We start from the raw sequence: 20799 nt of genomic DNA on the forward strand, positions 1-20799 counted from the left end.
ACTGGGATTTCAGCTAATTAAAGTTTCACTGTGTGCAGAGGAACATACAGTGTCCTAATTAGAGCTTAATGTCACAAACCCAGCTGGGGTTCTTCTTCAGGGAAAGTCAGTTATAAAGCCTCAAATCACATTCACATCATTAATGCATTTTAGAACATAGGAGCAATGCAACAAAATTTGGGGAAACAATTTTTATTTTAATGCTTTCAATATTTTCAGGAAAGAACTACTGAGACCAAACTTGATGCACTTCAGAGAGTGTGCCTGTATTGCAGATACAGACTAAGAAACAGACAAATTTTGACGATTTTCAAGTTTTATATTGGTTTTTTTTTTCCCCTAAAATTGTATAATTTAAATTTCACACATATAGTCTCTTTGGGTAAGGGACATCAACTTTTAAACATATTAGGAACAAACTTTTCGTTTTTCCTAACTGTAAGCAGTCACACCCCAAAAGCATTCCAGTTGTGACATTGTTGCAATACCCATTAACCAAAGTAAAAGGCTCGTGTGTATTTTATTATTAAATATAACAATTTCAGCAACGCAAGATCAGTTTGGCTTCTTGATTATAGCACATTTAATAGATTTTGCAAACGACAAAGTGGCAACAGAAGCAAATGGAACAAAGAGACGTTTGTTTTCACTTAAAATAAACTAAACTAAACAAACCCCTAAAAAGCAATTATGCAAAGCAACAATGGATTTTCTAGGATAAATGCAATTTTTTAACATGCAGCCATACAGCTAATACATCCTTCATTAGCATTATGTGCAAAATTCACAAATGTTGAACAGATTGGTTTTTATTTCTCCATTTTCATTGAGTGTATGGTATAAATAATGCACAGAAGTATATACATGAATACTGAACATTTCTCTTAGTACTTATTATAATATACTATGTGCTGCACAAGTCATATTTCAGCTTGGAATTGAATTACATTCAATTCTTTTTCTTGTAAAGTCATATTGACTAAAAATGTGCAGCTTCGAGAGAATAAGCTGGCAATCAGATCAGAGGCTCTGAACCCGTTAGTACTCCTTTTGTCTTACAGAAGAAGTTTTTTGTTCGAACCACCGCAGAACATCGTCTTTGTTCTCTTTGACCCACTGGATGTTCACTTGGGTTTGCTCGATGGCCAGAGACACAGCCCTGGAGGCACCACCCAGGTCGTAATTTTGAAAACGCATGAGCTGTAGACACAAAGGGGTGAGAAAAAAAACACAAAGTTAGGTGTTGGCATGACACAGCAGCATGTGAAAGACCGTTTCTGTTCTTTTTTCTGCAGCTATCAGTTTTTGAACATTATTAAATTAAATACAATACTTGAAATATAAGCTAAAGTAGTATAAATTATGAAAATGCTATAGACGGTGAATAAAACAATGATCTCAACATAATTCAACAATGTTGAAAGGCCTAAAGTAATTGGTGCAACAGTTAAAATATTTGGAGTTAAAAATAAAATATAATTCATAGATAAACTTAAAAGATAAAAAAGAAAATGTAATTATGCCCTCATGAAAAAATGATTAAATAAAATATTGAATCTAATTTACACATATTGAAAAGGATACAGATATGTTGGAGTAATTAGCTAAAAGAATAGCTACAATATTGTAATTAGCATTTAGATAAAAAAAAGCTAAAAGAGAGAGCTAAAAGCAGCTGTTGCCACTGTTAAAATATAGCTAAAAGTAACAGCATGTGAAATTACATTTCTTTCCCTTTTCTGAACAGCTGTGAATGTTGGAAATGTTGAAAAAGCTCAAATAAGTAGCATAAATAATGAAAACACCACAGACAGTGTCTTAAATAATACTCATTTAGTAATGTTTAAAGGCCAAAAGTATTGGCAGGTAAAATGTTTAAAATTATCTTCAGAAGGTTAAAAAAGAAAATGTCATATTTATAATCATGAAAAACAGTTAAATAAAATATTTAACTAATGTAAGTTACATATGTATTGAAAGATAAAGATACAACGAAGTAATTTAGTTAAAACAACAGCTAATAATTTAATTACCTGAAACATGACATGATATTGAAAAAGTGAAAAGCAATAGTTCCCATTTTTAAAATATATCTAAAAGTAAGTTATGAATGTTTAAAAAGCTAAATGTAAATGATAAATTCAACAATTAAAAAAAAAAGCTAAAGATCTGAAATAGTTGGAAGTAATATAAAAAAACTAAAAGCAATGATTAGAACAGCTAAAGTAAAACAGTAACATTAATATAAAGTTAAAATAAAGAATGTTGATATGTGGCTAAATGTAAATGTTTGCTGAAAAAGGTAAAAGGGTGGCTGAAGGTAAATAATATGTGAGTAACCTGTTATGTAATTGAATAAATATGAGCTGAAACGTAGTTGAAAAATAAGACATTCAGCTTTTGTCAAGTGAGATTTCAGAAACTAATGTGTCATTTGTAGCAGTTAACATCATACAAATAAAAATGACCGTGTTAAATGTGTTAATGAAGAAGAGTTTTGAGAACTGCTGATTAGTACAAGGGAAATAAAGCTAATGACACAAATTCTGTGTCATCTGTCAAAGGTAAGTAAGATTAATTATGGCGTCATAAATAAATGAAGTATTGGGGTGTATCTGATTTGGTGTGAGCAGATTACTGGATTGTGATTAGAAAGACAACTCATACTCCTGCATACTCATACTCATTTTAGCAATAAAAATGACTGGTAAATTACCTCTTCCAGTTCAAACTCTGTCGAGAATCTGCTGGTCACTCCTGCAATCAGCATCGCCCCGTCCCTGGTAAAATATTAGCAACAGTTTTCAGTGAAACTCAAGTGATTCATTTATAAGTGTTGATACTAACCATCAGTATCAACTACCGTAAGTTGATACTGATGGTTAGTTTTAGTTAGTTTTCATTTGTTTTACATTATGAACTTGGTAATGACAGGTAATGATTAGTCAAGGAAAAATTGAGTTTCAATCCCCTGCTGATTAAATAATTTACTTTAGATAACGTTCGCATGTCAGTGTGGCCACGAAATGACCCCCCCCCCCCACCGCCCTTTAATTATACTGTGATACAGTTTATTTTAACTTCCTGGTAACAGCACAAACAGGAGAGGTAATGATAAGAAGTGATTAAATAACAGGACCTTTGCACTTGATGACACAGTGCAGGATTTTTATAGTCGACTGTTTATAAATGCCTGATTTTTTTATGGCCCAGCTAGTTTGTTCACAGGTCACTAAAAGTGCTCTATAAACATCTGGCCCCTGAACCAGCCGAGGCCCTCGACTCTCTGTGATGAAGCAGCAAATATGTCTCCTCTGCGCATAAAGCAGAAGCCAAAACATGTGGTGGCGCCATATAACCCCAAGCCCTCGCCATATTTTCATTTTCAACCAAAAACTGGTAACGTTACTTTGTTAGTTCAGTTTTGGTCTCCACCCAATCCTGAAAAAATATTGTAGTTATCTTGACACTGTTGGCTTGTTTCTTAGCAAAACTTGTACTGTTAATGTTTTTTTTTTTTGCTCTTCATTAGCTTCAAGTTTCTCAAGCAACTACATTTCCCCTGTGGACACCAATAAAGATTTCTCTTATCTAGTCTTGGTTAGTCTGTTTGATGCTGGCAAGTGGGTTGAAGGCGCAGCTGAGACTGAATGAACATGTCGAATTCAGGAGGAAAAACCTGAAACCACGACCTAAAACAGGCTACACGTCTTCTTAAAGGCAGGTCATTTTTTGGCTGAAAACTTATGGCCTTCAAACTGCACTCCAGAAGGCCATCATAGATAAACAGATCTAAAAAGGAGATAATATTTAATCACATTAAACTTAGAGCCATAAGGTCAATGCAGACACCACAAGATCATATCCACACCAAGCCAGGTAATCCCATATATGGATATTTTCTTTTTGCATTGTCCCTCCTGTTAAATAGTCAGAAACATAGCTACCAATGGTTGCAACAGTGCTGCATTTTATTGTCTTCTTGAACTAAATCAATAGGAGGAAAAAAAAGAAACACGCTGCTGTGGGTTGGTTGTTTTTGTTGCTTTGTGCCAACACCATTGAAATATACTCGCAATTCTACAACAGGAAGCCACTGAGCAAATTCACATTTTTACAAGCCAGCTGAAATGAGGTCATACTGCCAAAAACTGAGCTCATCCAGAGTTTTCACACATCTAACTGGGGTGTTATGGAAACTCCTCCACCTTTATAAGTGTATGTTCTGAGGTAAGCCATGAATTCTTAAACTCCTTGTAAATTTGTTGGAATAAAAAGGCTAAATAAACACTCATCACTGAAGGAAATGTGACCTATCATCAACCTCAACCCAAGAATACTGGCATCATGTATGTTTGTCTAATCCACAGTGCAAAAGAGATGACTCAGAAAATGAGATGGCATCTGTAAAAACCAATATGAGAGGGACTAAAAGCAGTTTAAATAGCAACCTACCCTTGGCTGACGTAGTCCCAGTTTGCTCTGATAAAGTTCCAGGCCAGCGCCTGCCCCGCTGAGTTCTGGGCTATGTAGTAAATTGTAGAAGCGACGTCCATCAGACGTATCTTCTCAGGGTCCAAAGTGTAATCAAGGTATCTGCAAGATAAGGAAGGCTCTTACTGGAAACCTAATGAATAAAACCCATGTGTATTGGGAACTGCTTTATTAAAACAGTTTACACATGTGGCATACACTTTAGGATTTTATGCTTTACCTGCTGAGCAACCAGATCTTCTTGGTGCAGGACAGAGCACGACGGAGCTGCTCTTTCTCCGAGGTGTTGCTGGAGGTCTGATACATGTCCCAGGCAAATTCCCACTCTTCCTTCTCACCAGCAGCCACAGCTTGGCAGTAGATTTCAGACCGCAGGTTTGGGTGGATGCTGAATCACACACACACACTTTATTTTTCCTGTTTCAGGACCATCTAATTTTCACATTTTTTTCTTTGTGCTGGACGGCTGACATCACATGTTTTTGCTTCAGAAGGAATCTCATCAGCAGTATAAGAAAAAACTCTACCCGCCAAAATAAAATGCAGTCCATTATACTTTATAGAAATGGCTCATCAGTATAGTAGACTGTGAACATTGTCAGTTTATGTATGTGGTTTATATATTGATGTTTACAGAAGTCACAGAAAATGCTCAAATTATTGACGTTGTTGACAATTGAAAAAGAAGACATCCAATGGCATGGTCCAACATCTGCCCACCCATCAAAAATTCAATGAAAACACAACACTGCTAGATTTTTTAAGATTTGGAAAAGTCCATATGCTAAAAGAGAAAATGTCCCCTGATGTCTAAATTAGTTTGAAAAGTGAAATGATGTCCCATCCATCCAGGTTCTTAAGGACTTCTTCAACTTGTGTTATTGAGTATCCTGGCAGAGCCGTAGAGACAGACAAATCACGAATCGTGCTCATTTCCCTACCTCCACAAATACCACTGGTAGAGACGCCGTGCAGAGCAGCAGATTCAAACCTACAGCCTTCTGCTTTGCAGCAACTGTGCTAACCACTGCAGTAACATGCAGGCCAAGAATGCGGGAGCGATAAAGCAAATATAAACCACTTTGAGCTTTGGCTATTTAATTCTTTCTGATACAAAAAGCTGTTGTTATGGAACATGAAATCTATTAACTGGGATAAAATAATCTGAAGGCCATTTATTGATCTTGGAGGCACAGCTACATGCAAGACCTGTTTTAGCCTCTTTTATAGTCTATTTGTATCCCATCATAAATGTCTGAGTTGCATGATAAAGGAAATATGGTATTCATGTGTATCCACATCTGAATTATATTCCCATTTCATGTTCAGGTTTTGCATGGCGAAAATATTTATTTCGACCTCTTGACTTTCAACACCCCCAGATTAAAAAGACAAAGTGTGCTTAGCGGTTTTACAGTAAGTGATTAAGTTGAGAGCTTAAGTGCTGGGTTCACTATGCTGGAGTCATGAGTGTGAGACGAGTGTCTGTTTGTCTTTCTGCAGTCTTGCTTTTTAGTATAGTGATATAGCAAAAGAAACTGACAGAATGTCTAAGTCTGACATAATTAAATCTAATTAAATCTCATTTTATCCTTGATGTACTCATTTTAGATTGAAGTTGTTGTCACATCTGGCAAAGTCAGACATATACACGGCCCAAGTGAGCATTTTTGGACAAAATAAAGGCTAAAGAATATAAAAGAATCCATGGATGTCAGACTTTGGTTACTATTCTGTGACTTCTCTGAAGATGATTTTGATTTTCTTGAACACAAGATAACAAATCCAGAATATGCCCCCCCCGCCCTAATTTATAATGTGTATACAGTATAACATGGAGCATACATATCCACACAGTATTGCAGTCAAGCACAAAGGCATTTCCACATTGAAGTAACAAGCACATGCAGTGAACGTATTTAACTGTAAATAAAAGATAGACGTAGCCTCAAAGCTTGTTGTATAGGAAATCGAAGGTCCTACAAATATTACAGAGAAAACCCCAGCGATCAGACAATCCCTTATGAACAAACATGTGGAAACATGGAAGGAAGAACTCCTTTTTTACAGGAAGACACCTGCAGCAGAAGCAGGCTTGGAGAGGGGCAGCTATTTACTGCAACCAGTTTGGGGTTGAGAGAATACACTGTCTGCTTTTCCCCGACACTGCAGATGAGTGTCGTGTTGTTCCTTAGGTTCTTAGTCAGATCCACGCCTCAAGGTCCCTAACCAATTAGTGATGTCATTGTGGCTACGTCCATCCTTTATATACAGTCTTAGTCCCAATTTTTTAAAGTTGCACTTGGAAACTTTTCAAAAATGCTAGCTGTAAGCGCACCAGAGCACTTGTTTGGGAAAAGATGTTGGAATTGAAAATTAGAGTGAGATTGCTTGAAAATCCCACCAAGTGCAGCTTTACCAACATCCACAATGCACAGATACCAACAACTGACATGAAAGAGGGATTCGATTACACATACCTTTACTAAATCATTACCGGAGAGCAAAGCTACAGAATATATGGAAAGCTAATACAGTTAGATGATCATTGGATAATTCCAGAAAGTGTGACACAGAAAACAAAGATACTTATTCTAGAAAAGTCCACACCTGTTGGTATTGTTGCTCTCCATCCAGGCGGCATACTTCTGCTTAGCCATCTCTACGCATTCTGGTAGTCCATTGGAACATGCCAGCTTTATGGCTAAGAGCTGGGTGTACCTTAGGATGGAACAACATTTTGTATGATAAATGCAAAGGTATGAAATGCCAGAGTGTTTCCAAATATGAGAATAATTTGGAGACAGGAGTTTTTTAACCCTTAAATGGACTCTTACTACTCATCTAACACTGACAGTTCTCTAACGAATTGTTTTACCAATGGTTTTGAAACCAAGAGGGCCTACGCGTTCATTGAAAGCTTCCAGTTTCTTTCTTTTATGTCATCTTTTGGTAGCACTTTGTGGTCTAGCCATACAGCCAGTGACTGCTCAGCATTTACCCGGTAAATGTTTCTAACTTGGGGCGTAATTTTCAGCAGCTGAATGTACTCTTAGTGACACTTAAAGTGCAGTTACAGAAGAATAAATGACTAACAAGTGGCAATTTCTAAGGAAAGGTGAAAATGATACCACTAAGACTAATTCTACCCTCATTATCACGTCGACCTATAATGCCATATTGTTGTGCCACATAAACAAAGATTAATTATCAAATAATCAGTTTACAGTTTATCATTCTTACTTCCAGCTCTACAGTTTTATTCTTATACGTTACTAGAACAGTCCAGTTAACAGATATCCCCACTCTTTCTTTCTGAGACCTGTGTTTTTTGATGAAGTCATTATTTGAAACCTTGGCCGTGTTTAACATGAACATCCACCCCTGCAACAGTTTATATGAGAAAAAAGCAGACCACTTTAAATGATCCTTGATGACACGAGAACTGCTTCCTTTAAAACAACACTGACAGTCCACATCACACATCTGTTACAGCACAAAGGCAAAAATACAAACTCACACATCTGCTTTTTATTAGCACCTTTGGACTCGAGTGTGATTTTATGAACCGTAAACTACATGCAAGCATGTGTAAATCTGTTGACGATTAACTCAGGTTGAATTCCGTCTTAAAAATAAAGATCTTACTTACTGTAAGGAGTGATCGTTCTGTGGGACGCGGTCATCGTCCGTGTCGTTTTTGAAGACGTTATACAGCTCTCTAACCTGTTCCCGCAGGTATGTCTGCAGGAAGAGACGGCAGAGTTTCGGCAATGTATACAATATTTTCTGCACATTGTTCCAATTATTGAACATCAACAAAATCAGAAGATCACATTAAGCCTGTTAAATATAATAATATAAGACAAGTTGTACAACTAGTGAAAACAGATGACAGATACCTGCATGGGTCCATACACCTCAGAGCGGTCAAACATGAGGATGAAGTACTCGAGATTCCTGACCGCTGACTCCCAGGGAAGAAACTCTGTCTCTTTTGTGAGGAAAAGGGTTGAATTCAGAGCCAGAGTCACGTTGACAAGTTTAGCCCTGATTAGAACAAGAGTGAGATCTCAGTCAGTACAGCCATTTATTCAAAATTCACAAAAAAGCAATATTGGAGCATCCACACACCGCCTGTGCTTTAGCCATTTTTATTTATACAACCTCCAATGGGACTGCTTCTACAATCACATTTTCTTACAGCTAAATGTTATGAAAAAATTAAGTCTCCACAATTTGTTTGGGATGTCTTTGGTTAGCATCAGATCAAATGGAAAATGTTTTTTTTAGAAATACTGCAGCGGCAAAATGTCTCAGACTTTATTTAAAGTGCCCGCTGTGACTTGTCGGGATTTGCCTGTTTAATAATTGGCTCTAACAAAACTCAACCCTATCCTGGACAGATGACCGGATGAGTAAAATAATGATGGCTGACAAATGTTGTTGTCTAAAGAAAATTATCTATTTGCATTTAACTCTCTGAGGTATGAGTTGAAATCACTGGCATGTCTAACCCTGAGTTTTGGAGAAAAACAAAAGGGCATTTTTGGGGGAAAAATGTAAGTAATGCCTGTAAGTTACAAGGATTTTTTTTTTTTTACCCCGACTGCCAAGACTAGGGTTAGAGCTGGGGATAACACCGATCATAACAAGAGCTCACAGGGTTAATGTCCAGCTAGCTGCAATAAGCAGCAGGGTGTCAATAGCGTGTGTTAGCTCTGTGATAGCGTGTCAGCCTGTCCAGGGTGTAGCCTACCATGACAGGCTCCAGCTAATCCAATATCTCAATAAAACACATATAATATACTTCATTATCTCAAATAAATGCCTTCCCTAGAAACTGGAGCAAAGTAGCCACGTTCTTTGGTAAAATAAATGTCAAATAACATTTAATAATGTTAGGCTGTTTGGTTTGGAAGGGGGTTTGTGATTAATACTGAAAGAATGAGAGAGTTTTTCAAAAGGCCAGATCTAAATATTCAGCAAACCACTGCCTGATGCAAAGCTGCATGTTAAGTTAAGTGGACTTCTTAATAACGTTCTAGTTTCCTCTTATCGCTCAACATATCTAATATATTAATAGCACAGCATTATTATTTTTTTATTAAATGAACAGGTCACAGTCAGTACCTTGCCAAGTTAAATGCGTCATCAATAAGTTGCCCTCTGTTCAACAGCGGGATACTCTGGAAAAACACAAGAGTTTCAAAGTTAGAGAGCCACCGAGCGCTACTTCTTTCTTACCTGGGAGCTGCCATTTTAAAGTTATTAAAAATGACTTTAAAGGTTACTGAACGTGACTTTCCTTGCCATCTGATTCCCACCCACTAACCTGGAATTCTCTACTCCTGCTATCCCGTGTTTGTCCACAAAATTATTCTCCCTCCACCATTTGTTTTGTTCCCCAATCAGTGTCATAGGGAATTCAGGTATGTTTATGACAAGTGTTTAAGAGGAGTTGCCTTAGTCAGTGTGTGCTTTGTAGCAGAAACTGTAACAATAGTAACCCTTGCCCCGTTCGTTGCACTGGATGGAAAGTCACAGGCGTTAAGAAAGCTTTCTTTCTCTGCACCGCGAATTATTGATGACAGAACATGAACAACTGAGTGGTAGATCAACCAACCAAACAATCCGTGAACATGGTGACGACATTGCTGATAGAACTACAGACTCGTACATCCAGAAAAAAGCAGGTTAGTTGTAAAAGTTATACGTGAGGCACAAGTAAGGCCTTTTTTGTGTAACTCGGGATCTACGACGACAAATGTTCGCTTTGAAGGATTGAGTTAACCTCTGAGCTTTTGGTTCAAGGCCAATTCTTGGTCTGGTCTACTTTGTTCAAACAGCATCTCTGGCTTACCCTCCAACACAATCTATCAAACTTCACTGTGTAATAAAGGAAGCAAACTTGGATGCTTTTATTGTTGCTCTTTAAAGCCTCTAGAAAACCTTTGCAGTCCAATGAATCTGCCTTCGACAATAAGTTATTTCTCTTCAATATAACCTTGTCAGTTTATATAAATGTAATTAGATTTTATTTTGATAATTAACCAATAACTCACAAAATCCCTGCATTTATTGCCTGGTATGGAACAAAGAAGCTTCAGAAGATAAGATGTCGTAATATTTCCAGTAAAAATCACCCAGTAAAATGTGTAAAACTGGAGTGGCCCAGTACTTACATGCCGATTCTTCTGCAGCTGTGCTAGAAGGCGTTCCCAGTTCTCTGGATTGTAATTGACTCTGTAGTATCCGATGCAGTTGATATTTGCCAGGATCCATTCACCATTCTTAGCTATGAAAGCTTCTTTGTTTACTGTTCACGAGACATCAATTAGTTGAAAATGTGTTAAATTTTTTTGCGAGTGAGTAAAATGAAGCACTTGAATGGAGAAAAAGGAAACTTGACAGAGACTGAGACGAGACTTAAGAAGTAAAAACATGAAGACAACCAAACTGAAAGCAGGTGCACTGTGTGCAGTCATTTTGCTTCTCCCAGATGTTTTTGTATCTCCGTTTTTTGGTTCGTATATCTTTGATGTCATTTTTGCAACTCTTTTACTCTTTGTGATAAATTCCCATTATCGCTTCCTTTTGTTCTGTATTTTTTCACGGACACGTCAGGTGGCATTTGGGATTCACATCTGTTTATCTGTAGTTGTTTTGATGCTTTTTTGTGTCTTGAAAGTCAGTTTGTATGATTAACTATTCTGACACTGTATGTGTTTGCAACATTACATGCACAAATGTCATTCAAATTCAGCAACACTAAGGATGATTAACGATGTATGTGATTAATGGTTTTCTATACCTCCTAAAATATATGCAAAACATTTCTTTGGCCAATTTTTATTTTTGTGCATTTAAAGAAAATTCCATTCCAGGAATATCTAAAGCCTTTGTAGCTGATTTAAGAACTTTTGGGGCAAATAAACATTTCACTGAAAAATCTTGTGTTTTTTTTGTTTGTTTGTTTTTTTAACCAATGGCTTGATTATGTCTCATCCCACATTAATAATAAAATAAAACATTATTCTGGTTCCCTTTGAAACAGAAGATGTAAAATAAAAAATACTTTGTGTTGTCCTGCATCTTACCTGGCTTGTTGTTATACAAATACACTTTCTCAAATTTAGACGACGCATTTGAGATGAACTCAATCTCCACTGTCCATGAATTGCTAAACAGAAAAAGAACAGGTAGATCTTACACTGGATGTAGTTTCACATGCCCCAGAAAATAAAGTGAGCAATAATTGTGAGTTTTACAGACTTTTTAAAGCTCACAAACTGAAAAGAAGCATTTTAGAGACAAAAACATGAGCATGAAATCTATTTTCCTTTGTAATAACCTAATCTGTGCCACTATCATGCCAGAGTCTCCAGGATCTGGAGGTATCCCAGTCTGGACCCTGTATGATTCATCATGGCAGCATCATGGAGTTCGAAGGCAAAGGCGCATCCAAAAGCAATGAAATCAGTTGTGGCCCAATACTTTCTTAACGATGTGAGTTATTCATTGAATAACTTGACTTTTTACCACAGATGGTTATTTAATCTGTATTATCATTAAAAGTGGTACAAAATGTTAACTCAAGCTAGATGATTTTATTACAGATTTGTCTAGGCTGGAAAAAAAATAGTTGGTTTACACAAAGTTAGGTCAAGTTTGTAGAAAGATGTGGAAGACACCTACGAGGAATTGGCAGAGTTATTGAAGAGAAACTGCTTCTGGTAGACTTGTCCATTGGTAGTGTTGATGGTAATGACAGGATAGCCACTTTGGGTGGTCCAAGGGTTCATGAATCCAGCGATGTCTTCAGTGTTGCGGACAGCTTTGTTACCGCGGTTCTGATTCGCAGCCTGCCAACATTAAACAAGCCAATGAATATCTTTCCATGTGCAGTCCAAACCCGATGTATTTGTAAATATGATTTATGATAACTGAATTCATTAGTATCTGAACATTTTCGAACCCTTTGCTTTAAAAGAGCTAAATATACCACGCAGGTCTTTGCTTTCTAAAAGCTGCTGTTTGGCATTTTAATGTGCTAGCCATTGTTTTAAATTAAATGAGCTAAAACACAGACCAAAAACTATGATTTGTCCAAAATACTTAAAATCTGGGATAAATACAATGTTGTGATTAATCCTCAGGCAATGAAAGTGTGGGAATGATTTTGATGACAAGGCACGCATAGAGTAAGCAACAGAAATTTGGCAGAATAAAACAGCCTGGATAATTTATCATCTTACCATTTGTATATACTTCAAGAGGTCATCCTTTTCTACGTTTCCATATTGAAAGGCCTTGAGATACATCTATGAAATATATGAAAGCAGAGCAAATCAGAACGATTGAGTAACAGTGGACACAGTTGCATCAGGCACAAAAAAAGAATTATTTCCCCGTGGAGCTGTTGGAATAAGAGCTGGGTGAAAAGATTCAATTGCAGCTGTGAGCAGTTGGACCTGAGGGAGATGTGATGTTGTAATAAATCTCTGAGTAAAAAACGTTTTAGTTTTTCCTTGTTTTTTTGTTTGTTTTGTTTTTAGTCTTCTGCCCGGATACACGTGAACATTCACAATGAGTTTGGTGTGTTACAAAAATGAAGGTTTGAACAGACATTTAGCCTCTTCCTTGTATATCTGACAAGGAAAACACAACACCCTTATTCATTTTGCATGAGGCAGTGGAAAACACAAGTGGACAAAAGCTGCGTGCCTTCCCCATTTCTGCAGACACGAACCAGATGTTGGAATGCTTTCGTTCAGAGCAGCACTGAGGGCTTTATTTTCAACATGTTCAATTTGGATGTATGACAGAAGCTGGTGTCTATTGATGGTAAAAAAAAAAAAGGTTAACCTCTTCGAATACACCAGGTTACCTGCAACCTGTCGAGGGTTTGGGATTATTTTAGCCACATGATATACAGACAAGTTTTATGAAACTAGAAAGTGTTGCCTTTCAAATGAAGCCTGATCCATTTCGGAATTACAACTTTGTGTTATTATTATTTTTTCAGTTGTTTCAAAAGTTTCCAAAGATCATTTTACACGACTAAACTGAAACAATACACCGCTGGATCAAAGACTGTATTCAAAGGATGGGCGTAACCACTGTGACACCACCCACTGGTTTTGGAGTGCAGATTGTGATGCCTTATTAGCATTTTGGCCACCACCGTGTCTTTTTTTCTTTTTTTAAATGCAGAAGTTACCATATTTGGATCAAAGGCTGGAGTGCTAAGTTATCAGCTAACACTTGCAAGCTTTGTTGCTAAGCTGCATTCATAAATTCCACCCATCTATTTTCTTCCAACATCAGAGTTGCAGGGGGGCTGAAGTAGCCCAGTTCAGTAAGTCAGACTAACAGGGATGACAGCTACAGTGGGACAAATCCTGATCCTGTGGACAAAAATTAGTGAGTTCATTTCGTAATGCCACAAGCTGTGGCTACGTAAGCCTATGTGTCAATATCTGGCACCAATTATGGCCAGCCAAATCTGCTCTTCCTTTCCATCCATCTCAAAAGCCTGTGAGGCGCTCAGAGTTTTGTAGCACACAAGGGACTTCACAAATGTTCCGTTTCCTTACATTTGCCAAGACTTTGGTTTCAAAAGCAAACAAGTTATATGCATATTAGATGAGATTTAATAGCTAATTAAAGCATCAAATGGTACGATTGCTACATCTGTGTCCTCTTTCAATATTGTCATGGCTCCAGATACATGAGCCATGACATCATCAAAATGGTTGGATTTTCTCATGAAAACGTTTCCAGGATTCTGCATTTGTCTTGGCAGAAGTGAGTTTCAACTGCAGACTGGCAGTCAAGTGAAACCCTTTAGTTTTATTGTTTGTTTTTAAGTTTAAATGGTAAATGGCCTGTATTTGTATAGCGCTTTACTCAGTCCTTATGGACCCCAAAGCACTTTACACTACATTCAGTCATCCACCCATTCACACACACATTCACACACTGGTGATGGCAGCTACATTGTAGCCACAGCCGCCCTGGGGCGCACTGACAGAGGCGAGGCTGCCGGACACTGGCACCACCGGGCCCTCTGACCACCACCAGCAGGCAAAGGGTGAAGTGTCTTTCCCAAGGACACAACGACCAAGACAGTCAGAGCCGGGGCTCGAACCGGCAACCTTCCGATTACAAGATGAACTGCCAACTCTTGAGCCACGATCGTTTAAGCCTTGGGAAGGACCTGAAAGGAAAATCATTTTTGCTTACTTGGAGCCCTTTGTTGAAAACAACTTCTCCCACATGGTTTGCCAGCATTCTCAGCACAATTGCGCCCTAACAAAGTGAACACAGATTACATGTTCCTGTTAGTAGAAAACACACGGTGGCAAATTGTGTATTAACAGCTTTGACTAGCTACCTTGCTGTAGCTGATCGAATCAAACATTCCAAGGATGTGATCTGTCGTATTGATCTCTTTTGATGCAGGACTGAGAGGATGGGATGAGGCCAAAGCATCCTCTCTAAACGCATCGTGGAGATCATTCATGATAGATATTTCCTTCTGTAGAAAACAAACATGGACGAGACTGTAAGCTTAAACAATTTTGCCTGAGCATTTAGCAGAACTCCAGAGATATTGCAAGGCTGGACTTACTATATTGAACGTAGGCTCCACACTGTCCACAGCAATGTAAGATAGGTAGGTAGCAATGCCCTCATTCAGCCAAAGGTCGTTCCACCATTTCATTGTCACCTCATTTCCAAACCACTGCCAACAAAATAAAAATAAATCATTGCACAGGAAAGGTTGCATTGCTATTCAATATTGTTGTAAAAGTTGTAATAAACTTAAAAACAACTTCCTTAATCCAAAACGGTGTTTCTTATCATGTGAAAATGTTGAATGATCTTTACTTTTGCTGCTAAAACCATATGTTTTGCTACTCCTGTCTGTGGTCTTAACAGGAAAATGACTCAGAGGATTGAAATCAGATCCTTTATTCGTTTTACTGCTCTCTAACCTGGTGTGCCAGTTCATGTGCAATGACAGTGGCAATATCTTCCTTGTGCAACAGGGAGGAGACGCCTTCCTGATAGAGCAGGAATCCTTCCTGGTATGTGATCAGTCCCCAGTTTTCCATCGCAGCAGGGTATAAGTCTGGCAGTGCAAGCTGGTCTAAGGAGATCACAAAGAAATGGACACAATTCTGTTCAAATCAGTTCAGTTCAGTTCGGTCTACATAGCACCAATTCACAACAACATAATTTAAGGTGCTTCATATCAGAGCATAAAGACCCTTCAGTATTAAAAACCAGATTATCCCCTATGAGACATGTATGAGCTACTCAATACAGTATTTTGATTAAGCAGTAAGTGATGCATCTAAAAATCAAAAACAGTACTTGTGAGCCATAAAATGTGGATAACAAGTCAAAGTGTGGGTTCAACACATTTAATTCATGGGAGTTTATATCCACAATAAAAGCAACATACTGAACAAAGACCGTTTTGTGCGGGTGACCCCAAAAGTGAGCTGATAAAAGAAGAAGACTGAAATGTAAGTAGGTATAGTTTGGGAAGAGAGGCGCCTGGACTTCTTTAAGTTTCTTGAAGACGTTTCACCTCTCATCCGAGAAGTCCAGACACCTTTCTTTCCAAGCTGCTTAGACTACAATGACCTGGATGACTGAGACCCTTCACAGATGTAAGTAGGTATAGTTTACCTATTTTTCCCATTGAATATTTCATTTCAAATTGGCTTTCGTAGAATCGAAGGAGCTTTCTGGCAATGTCGCCGGCATAATCAGCGTGTCCTGCATTGATGGCTTCAGGACGAGCATACGTCTGCACAAACAAAACACAGAAATGGCACTGAGTGGTAAAAATAGTAAAACCTCACTGGCTACTAGCCCCGTTTTGCTGACTTTCAAAGTGTACTGGCAAAAACAAAAACATCAATAACACTGCATCAGATTCATCCTGCAGGACATGTAGCCTACATTTATCTCCACGCGATCAGTATCAGAGCTTGGAGAGGGGATGGATTTGAAGCTGTCGTCGACCACTGCGAAGGCGAATAAGTAGGTGGACATCTTTGGTGTTGCTCTAAAGATAGTGTATTGCCATTCGTCATCTAAAATGTTGCTTTCTGAAAGAAGGGAGACAAGGAAATACATAATGAGGACATCTTTTACTCCTATTGTTAAAGTTAATGTTTGACTCCTCAGCAGGTGACCTATATCGCGTATTGACACAGGAACTTGTTTTTACCATAAGGGGCTGCATTTCCCAGAGCTCTGGTTTCTCGCCTGTGGATGATGGTCAATTTAAACACAGCCTTCATGTCTGGCTCATCGAAACAAGGAAACACTTTCCTGGCATCTGTTGGCTGCAGATTGGTGGCAGCAATGAATCTAAGCATACAGGGAATAGAGAGCGAGAGAGTGTTCAGGTCTCTTTTAATTGGATCAAAATGTCCCAACATATTCTTTATCATCGCTTTTATCAACAGCTTTTATTGGTCTTTGACTATGATGTTGCTGCACTTTTTTGACTAATTTGTTACATTAATTGCAAGTGAATCATCTTGTGGCCATATTGTACCATTTAAAGAATGCACAATAACTTGTTAAAAACATTAATGAGTGAGAAATGGAAAAGACAGAGTGTAGCTGGTTAACAACAACTGAGAAAAAGATGTGTGTGTAACTATCCCAAGGTGTTCATTGTGTTCTATGTCTAGGTGTTCATGTATGTTGGGTTTGGTTTGGTTTGGTTAGGTTAGGTTTTGGATGTGCCTGATTCTCACAAATTCATATGAGTATGAATGTGTAAAAACAAAAAGATGTGAGAGAGTTGTGAGCAGTACTCTTGTAAAAAAGAAAAAAGAAAAAGACGAAAGGATACATGAAGTACAAGTGTAGCGGTTGAAAAGTTGAGGTCCCCACCTGAATGGGCTGGTTACATGTATTAAATTATTGTCTTCACTGTAGAATAGTGCGTGATCAGAGGTTGTAAATGTGTAAACATATAAGTGTACAACTCTTTAAGTTCAATGTGAGACACCATATCCAAGAATCAAAAACTGAGAAGGCAGAAAAACAATAAGCTACTTTTTTTTAAAAAACTTCTTTGCTGCTTTATAGCTTCTTTTATTTTTAGAGTTTAATTTGACTTTTTTCCTCACCTACATTTATTTGAAGCTACTGGTCTTTAGATTAAGATGCTATTGAAAAAAGATCTTTGTGATTATATTTATAAAAATCGTGAGCGTATTGCAGAATGATTGCTTTTACTTTGATACTGTTGCAAATTTTGCCTGTGTACTTCTTTTTACGGCACATTTTAAAGCCAGGACTTTTACTTGTAACTAAATACTTATTACACCACTGCAGGTGCAAGCACACATGTAACCAATCAGTGATGTTACCCCAGCGACGTGTTGTAACAAACATTGATTATGAATGGATTATTTTACTATTATTACAGGTTTTTTCATTCTGAAAGATATTGTTTGTCCTTTCTGTTGGATACTTACTGGTTCCAGCTTAACTGCATTTTGATTAGGCCTCATCTTAAGCTGTGTAAATCAGTTGAGCCAACTCAGTTTTATCAAAAGACAAAAATGTCCTGGCCGCAGTTTCTGTAACTTTAATGCCAAAGTTCCACTGTGAATTATTTTTTATGGGTTTGTGCAACATCTAGGATAAGGGTACGATGAACAGTCAGTTTGGGTTATTGTTTTACATGTCAGATTAAAACTGACACAAAGAACTGCACGTCAGTGGAAAATAACTAGTGATTTGAAAAAATGTGGGATGCATCATTGTTATATTAGAAAATGACTTTGTGTTTGAGCTATCACTGTGTTTAGTCATCCAGATGACTCACTGTTTCTAAAAAACACTCAAGTTGAGAAATTAATTCACTGTGGAAACTTGAACATCTCTGTAACCTGATGGAATATTATTATGGCTTATTATGAATTATTACAGTTATTATGGCTGAGTGATAAAGTTTGCAAGCTTGTATAGATATTTTTTTCTCTCCTTTATATTAAAAGGGAATTACACTTTGAACAATGCTAAAAATCAAAAATAAGGCTTATATATTTACTTATTTAATCATTTAATATTTGGAGTTGCATCTTCTTGAAATATCGATTTAAGAAATTATTTAATTATTTATTTTTCTTAATATAACTTTGACTCTTTTCAGTTTGTATTTAGCATCCAGCCTTTATGTCCTTTTCCTTGAAACCTTTCCAAATATTTTTCCCTTAATAGTTTTCTTATAAAAAAAACAAAACACTTAAATTAAAATTTTGTATTTATTTTTCACTCCAGAAAAAATTGGAATCTTGAAATCCTAAAAATAGCATTAAATACAGAATACTTACATAACTTTCATAGATTTCAGATAAAAAAAAAAAAAAATTAAATATAGATTTAATTTAATATAGATTATTTTTCCAACTGGAATAAACACGACCACATTTCTTTCACTTTCTCAGAAACCCTCTAAGCTCTAATTGCCGATTATTGTACGGAATACCGTAAACTTTAAAGTTGCAGTAATGAAAAGCTCTGAAATTGTTTTAGAAACTCCAAATTCAACAAATAATTAAATGTATTGATATATATTCTATACGCAGAGCTTTTATACGTACCTGTCCGCATTTGGATCATCTACACTTTCATAGTCAAAGATACCATCAGTATATCTGCTTAGATACAGTGCTTCCAGATTATCCGAGACTTCGCCGTGGAAAGACAAAAACAAAGAGTAGTTCCCTCCTGTCTCCAAGGGATCCATCAATTCGAGCTCGAGGAAGTCACTTTCATCATCGCGGTGTTTCATTCCAGACACTTTAATATTCCTTTTTGTATTTTCGTTCAACACCACCGGCGAGGACACGTTCAGGTATCTGCTGTTGAGAAAGATGCTCATCGTCTTTTGGGCACATTGAAAGTGGACAGTCGAGTTTCCCGTGAAGATCATGGTCTGGTTCGGAGTGGTAATGTTGGGATTGGAGCCGTTCCCCTCCTCTATGATTTTAGTGTAGAGGTGAACTGCGAGTACAATTTCGTACTCCTGAGGTACCAAGCTCTTCGGCAGCCGCATGTCTGGCGGTGGGGCCATGGTGGTGGGTGGCAGGGTTGGAGGTGGCGTCATGGTAATGTTTTGGGTCTGAGCCTTGAACAGAATAATCATGGTGAACATGCCGCCGATGGAAGAGACGGTCAGAACACCAAAGGCGATGGCGATAGCCTTTGTCGTTCCAAACTTCAGTGGCATTGTAGCTGCTTCTTTTGGTCCGTCCTGCTGCTTGCCTGGTAGAGATGATTCCCTGAGTGAGTCTGCCTCTGGTCTGTGCTGTCTGATCTGTTCACAGGCATGTAACCTCCCTCCAATAAACAGGGCTTGGCCTTAGCAATTAAGGGTCTGTACTTGGATTAAGCATTAACTTTGACACTGCCAAAGGAGCAAAGAGTACACATTGCAGTGTGAAGAGGGCGATGTTCACTGTAAATAATCAGTCAGATTGTGCTCCCAAACATCTGGAGGTGGTTACTGCGGTCATGCCACTAATGCTGGGGTTAGGTAAACCGCAAGTCCTCACACTGCACTCTCCTACCCCATCCCACACTTCCTCACATTCCCTTTCTGTGAACACTCCTCAAACCATCACAATCACACACAAACACCCCCGGGCACAACAAAATCCTCAGTGGGGAACACATCCAGCATCGCCGCTTTTGATTGTAAGAGGTGTTCAAAGTTTCGAAATACAGCTGTTCTTCCTTAAATTTCTGCAAGCAAGTCTCTGCAGCAGGAGGGGTCCAAGGGTTCTTATCTAAACAGAGACCATGCAAGTCTCTCCCACCAAGACGGTATATAAAGAGAGGACTGCTGAGTGGGCTGAATAAAACAGAAGAAAAAAAAAAGAGGAGAACATAGACCGTAATGATTGGTACATCACTAAACTTCCTGGAAAGCTCCAACCGCGGGTAACGACGACCACCGTGACCACTGTGCACATATTCTTCATCTCAGGAGAGGAAAGAGGAGGGAGACTAATAGGCAAAATGGGAATAATGCAGGAAAAGAGGGCCGGAGATGGGAGTGTTGCTGGTTATTTGTACTGAGAACAGATGTTGCTGTTGGAGGGTCAAGGTGGTCAAATCATCCTGAGCATATTGATAACACTGGAGACCAACCATCAGCGCCCTGAGGCCAAAGTCAGGTGGATGAGCAGCTGAGGCAGCAAGGCCACATTCCTGTTCACATTAAAACTACATCAACATCGGATACCAAAGCAA

General features: G+C 38.0%; 1 protein-coding gene across 1 annotated transcript; it reads right to left on the minus strand.

Moving 5' to 3' along the window:
• Nucleotides 1-184: 184 nt before the first annotated feature.
• Nucleotides 185-20551, minus strand: anpeplb (alanyl (membrane) aminopeptidase-like b). The gene is made up of 20 exons (XM_086302017.1): nucleotides 19146-20551; nucleotides 16748-16890; nucleotides 16477-16625; nucleotides 16201-16321; nucleotides 15498-15652; nucleotides 15131-15244; nucleotides 14894-15037; nucleotides 14743-14808; nucleotides 12753-12818; nucleotides 12193-12359; nucleotides 11595-11677; nucleotides 10680-10813; nucleotides 9628-9683; nucleotides 8397-8544; nucleotides 8147-8238; nucleotides 7105-7215; nucleotides 4715-4882; nucleotides 4456-4596; nucleotides 2717-2780; nucleotides 185-1200 (listed from the first exon to the last, which is right to left on the minus strand). Exons 1-20 carry the CDS (start codon nucleotides 19772-19774, stop codon nucleotides 1039-1041), a joined length of 2913 nt encoding a protein of 970 aa, XP_086158143.1. The 5' UTR covers nucleotides 19775-20551; the 3' UTR covers nucleotides 185-1038.
• Between the last annotated feature and the right edge of the window lie 248 nt (nucleotides 20552-20799).

The sequence above is a fragment of the Aulonocara sp. 'chitande type north' Nkhata Bay genome, linkage group LG7 (assembly GCF_057382095.1).
Source record: "Aulonocara sp. 'chitande type north' Nkhata Bay isolate Kocher_YH1m ecotype deep benthic linkage group LG7, A_spYH_male_GT1.1, whole genome shotgun sequence".
NCBI classification, from domain to species: domain Eukaryota; kingdom Metazoa; phylum Chordata; class Actinopteri; order Cichliformes; family Cichlidae; genus Aulonocara; species Aulonocara sp. 'chitande type north' Nkhata Bay.

Coding starts and splice junctions, on each gene's coding strand:
- anpeplb (XM_086302017.1), bottom strand. CDS start 19,774: ATGCCACTGAAGTTTGGAACGACAAAGGCTATCGCCATCGCCTTTGGT. Junction 15,653..16,200: donor ATATTCAATGGGAAAAATAG/GTAAACTATACC, acceptor TGATCTCCTTAG/ACCAGCTTGCACTGCCAGAC. Junction 1,201..2,716: donor CAGAGTTTGAACTGGAAGAG/GTAATTTACCAG, acceptor TTGTGTCTACAG/CTCATGCGTTTTCAAAATTA.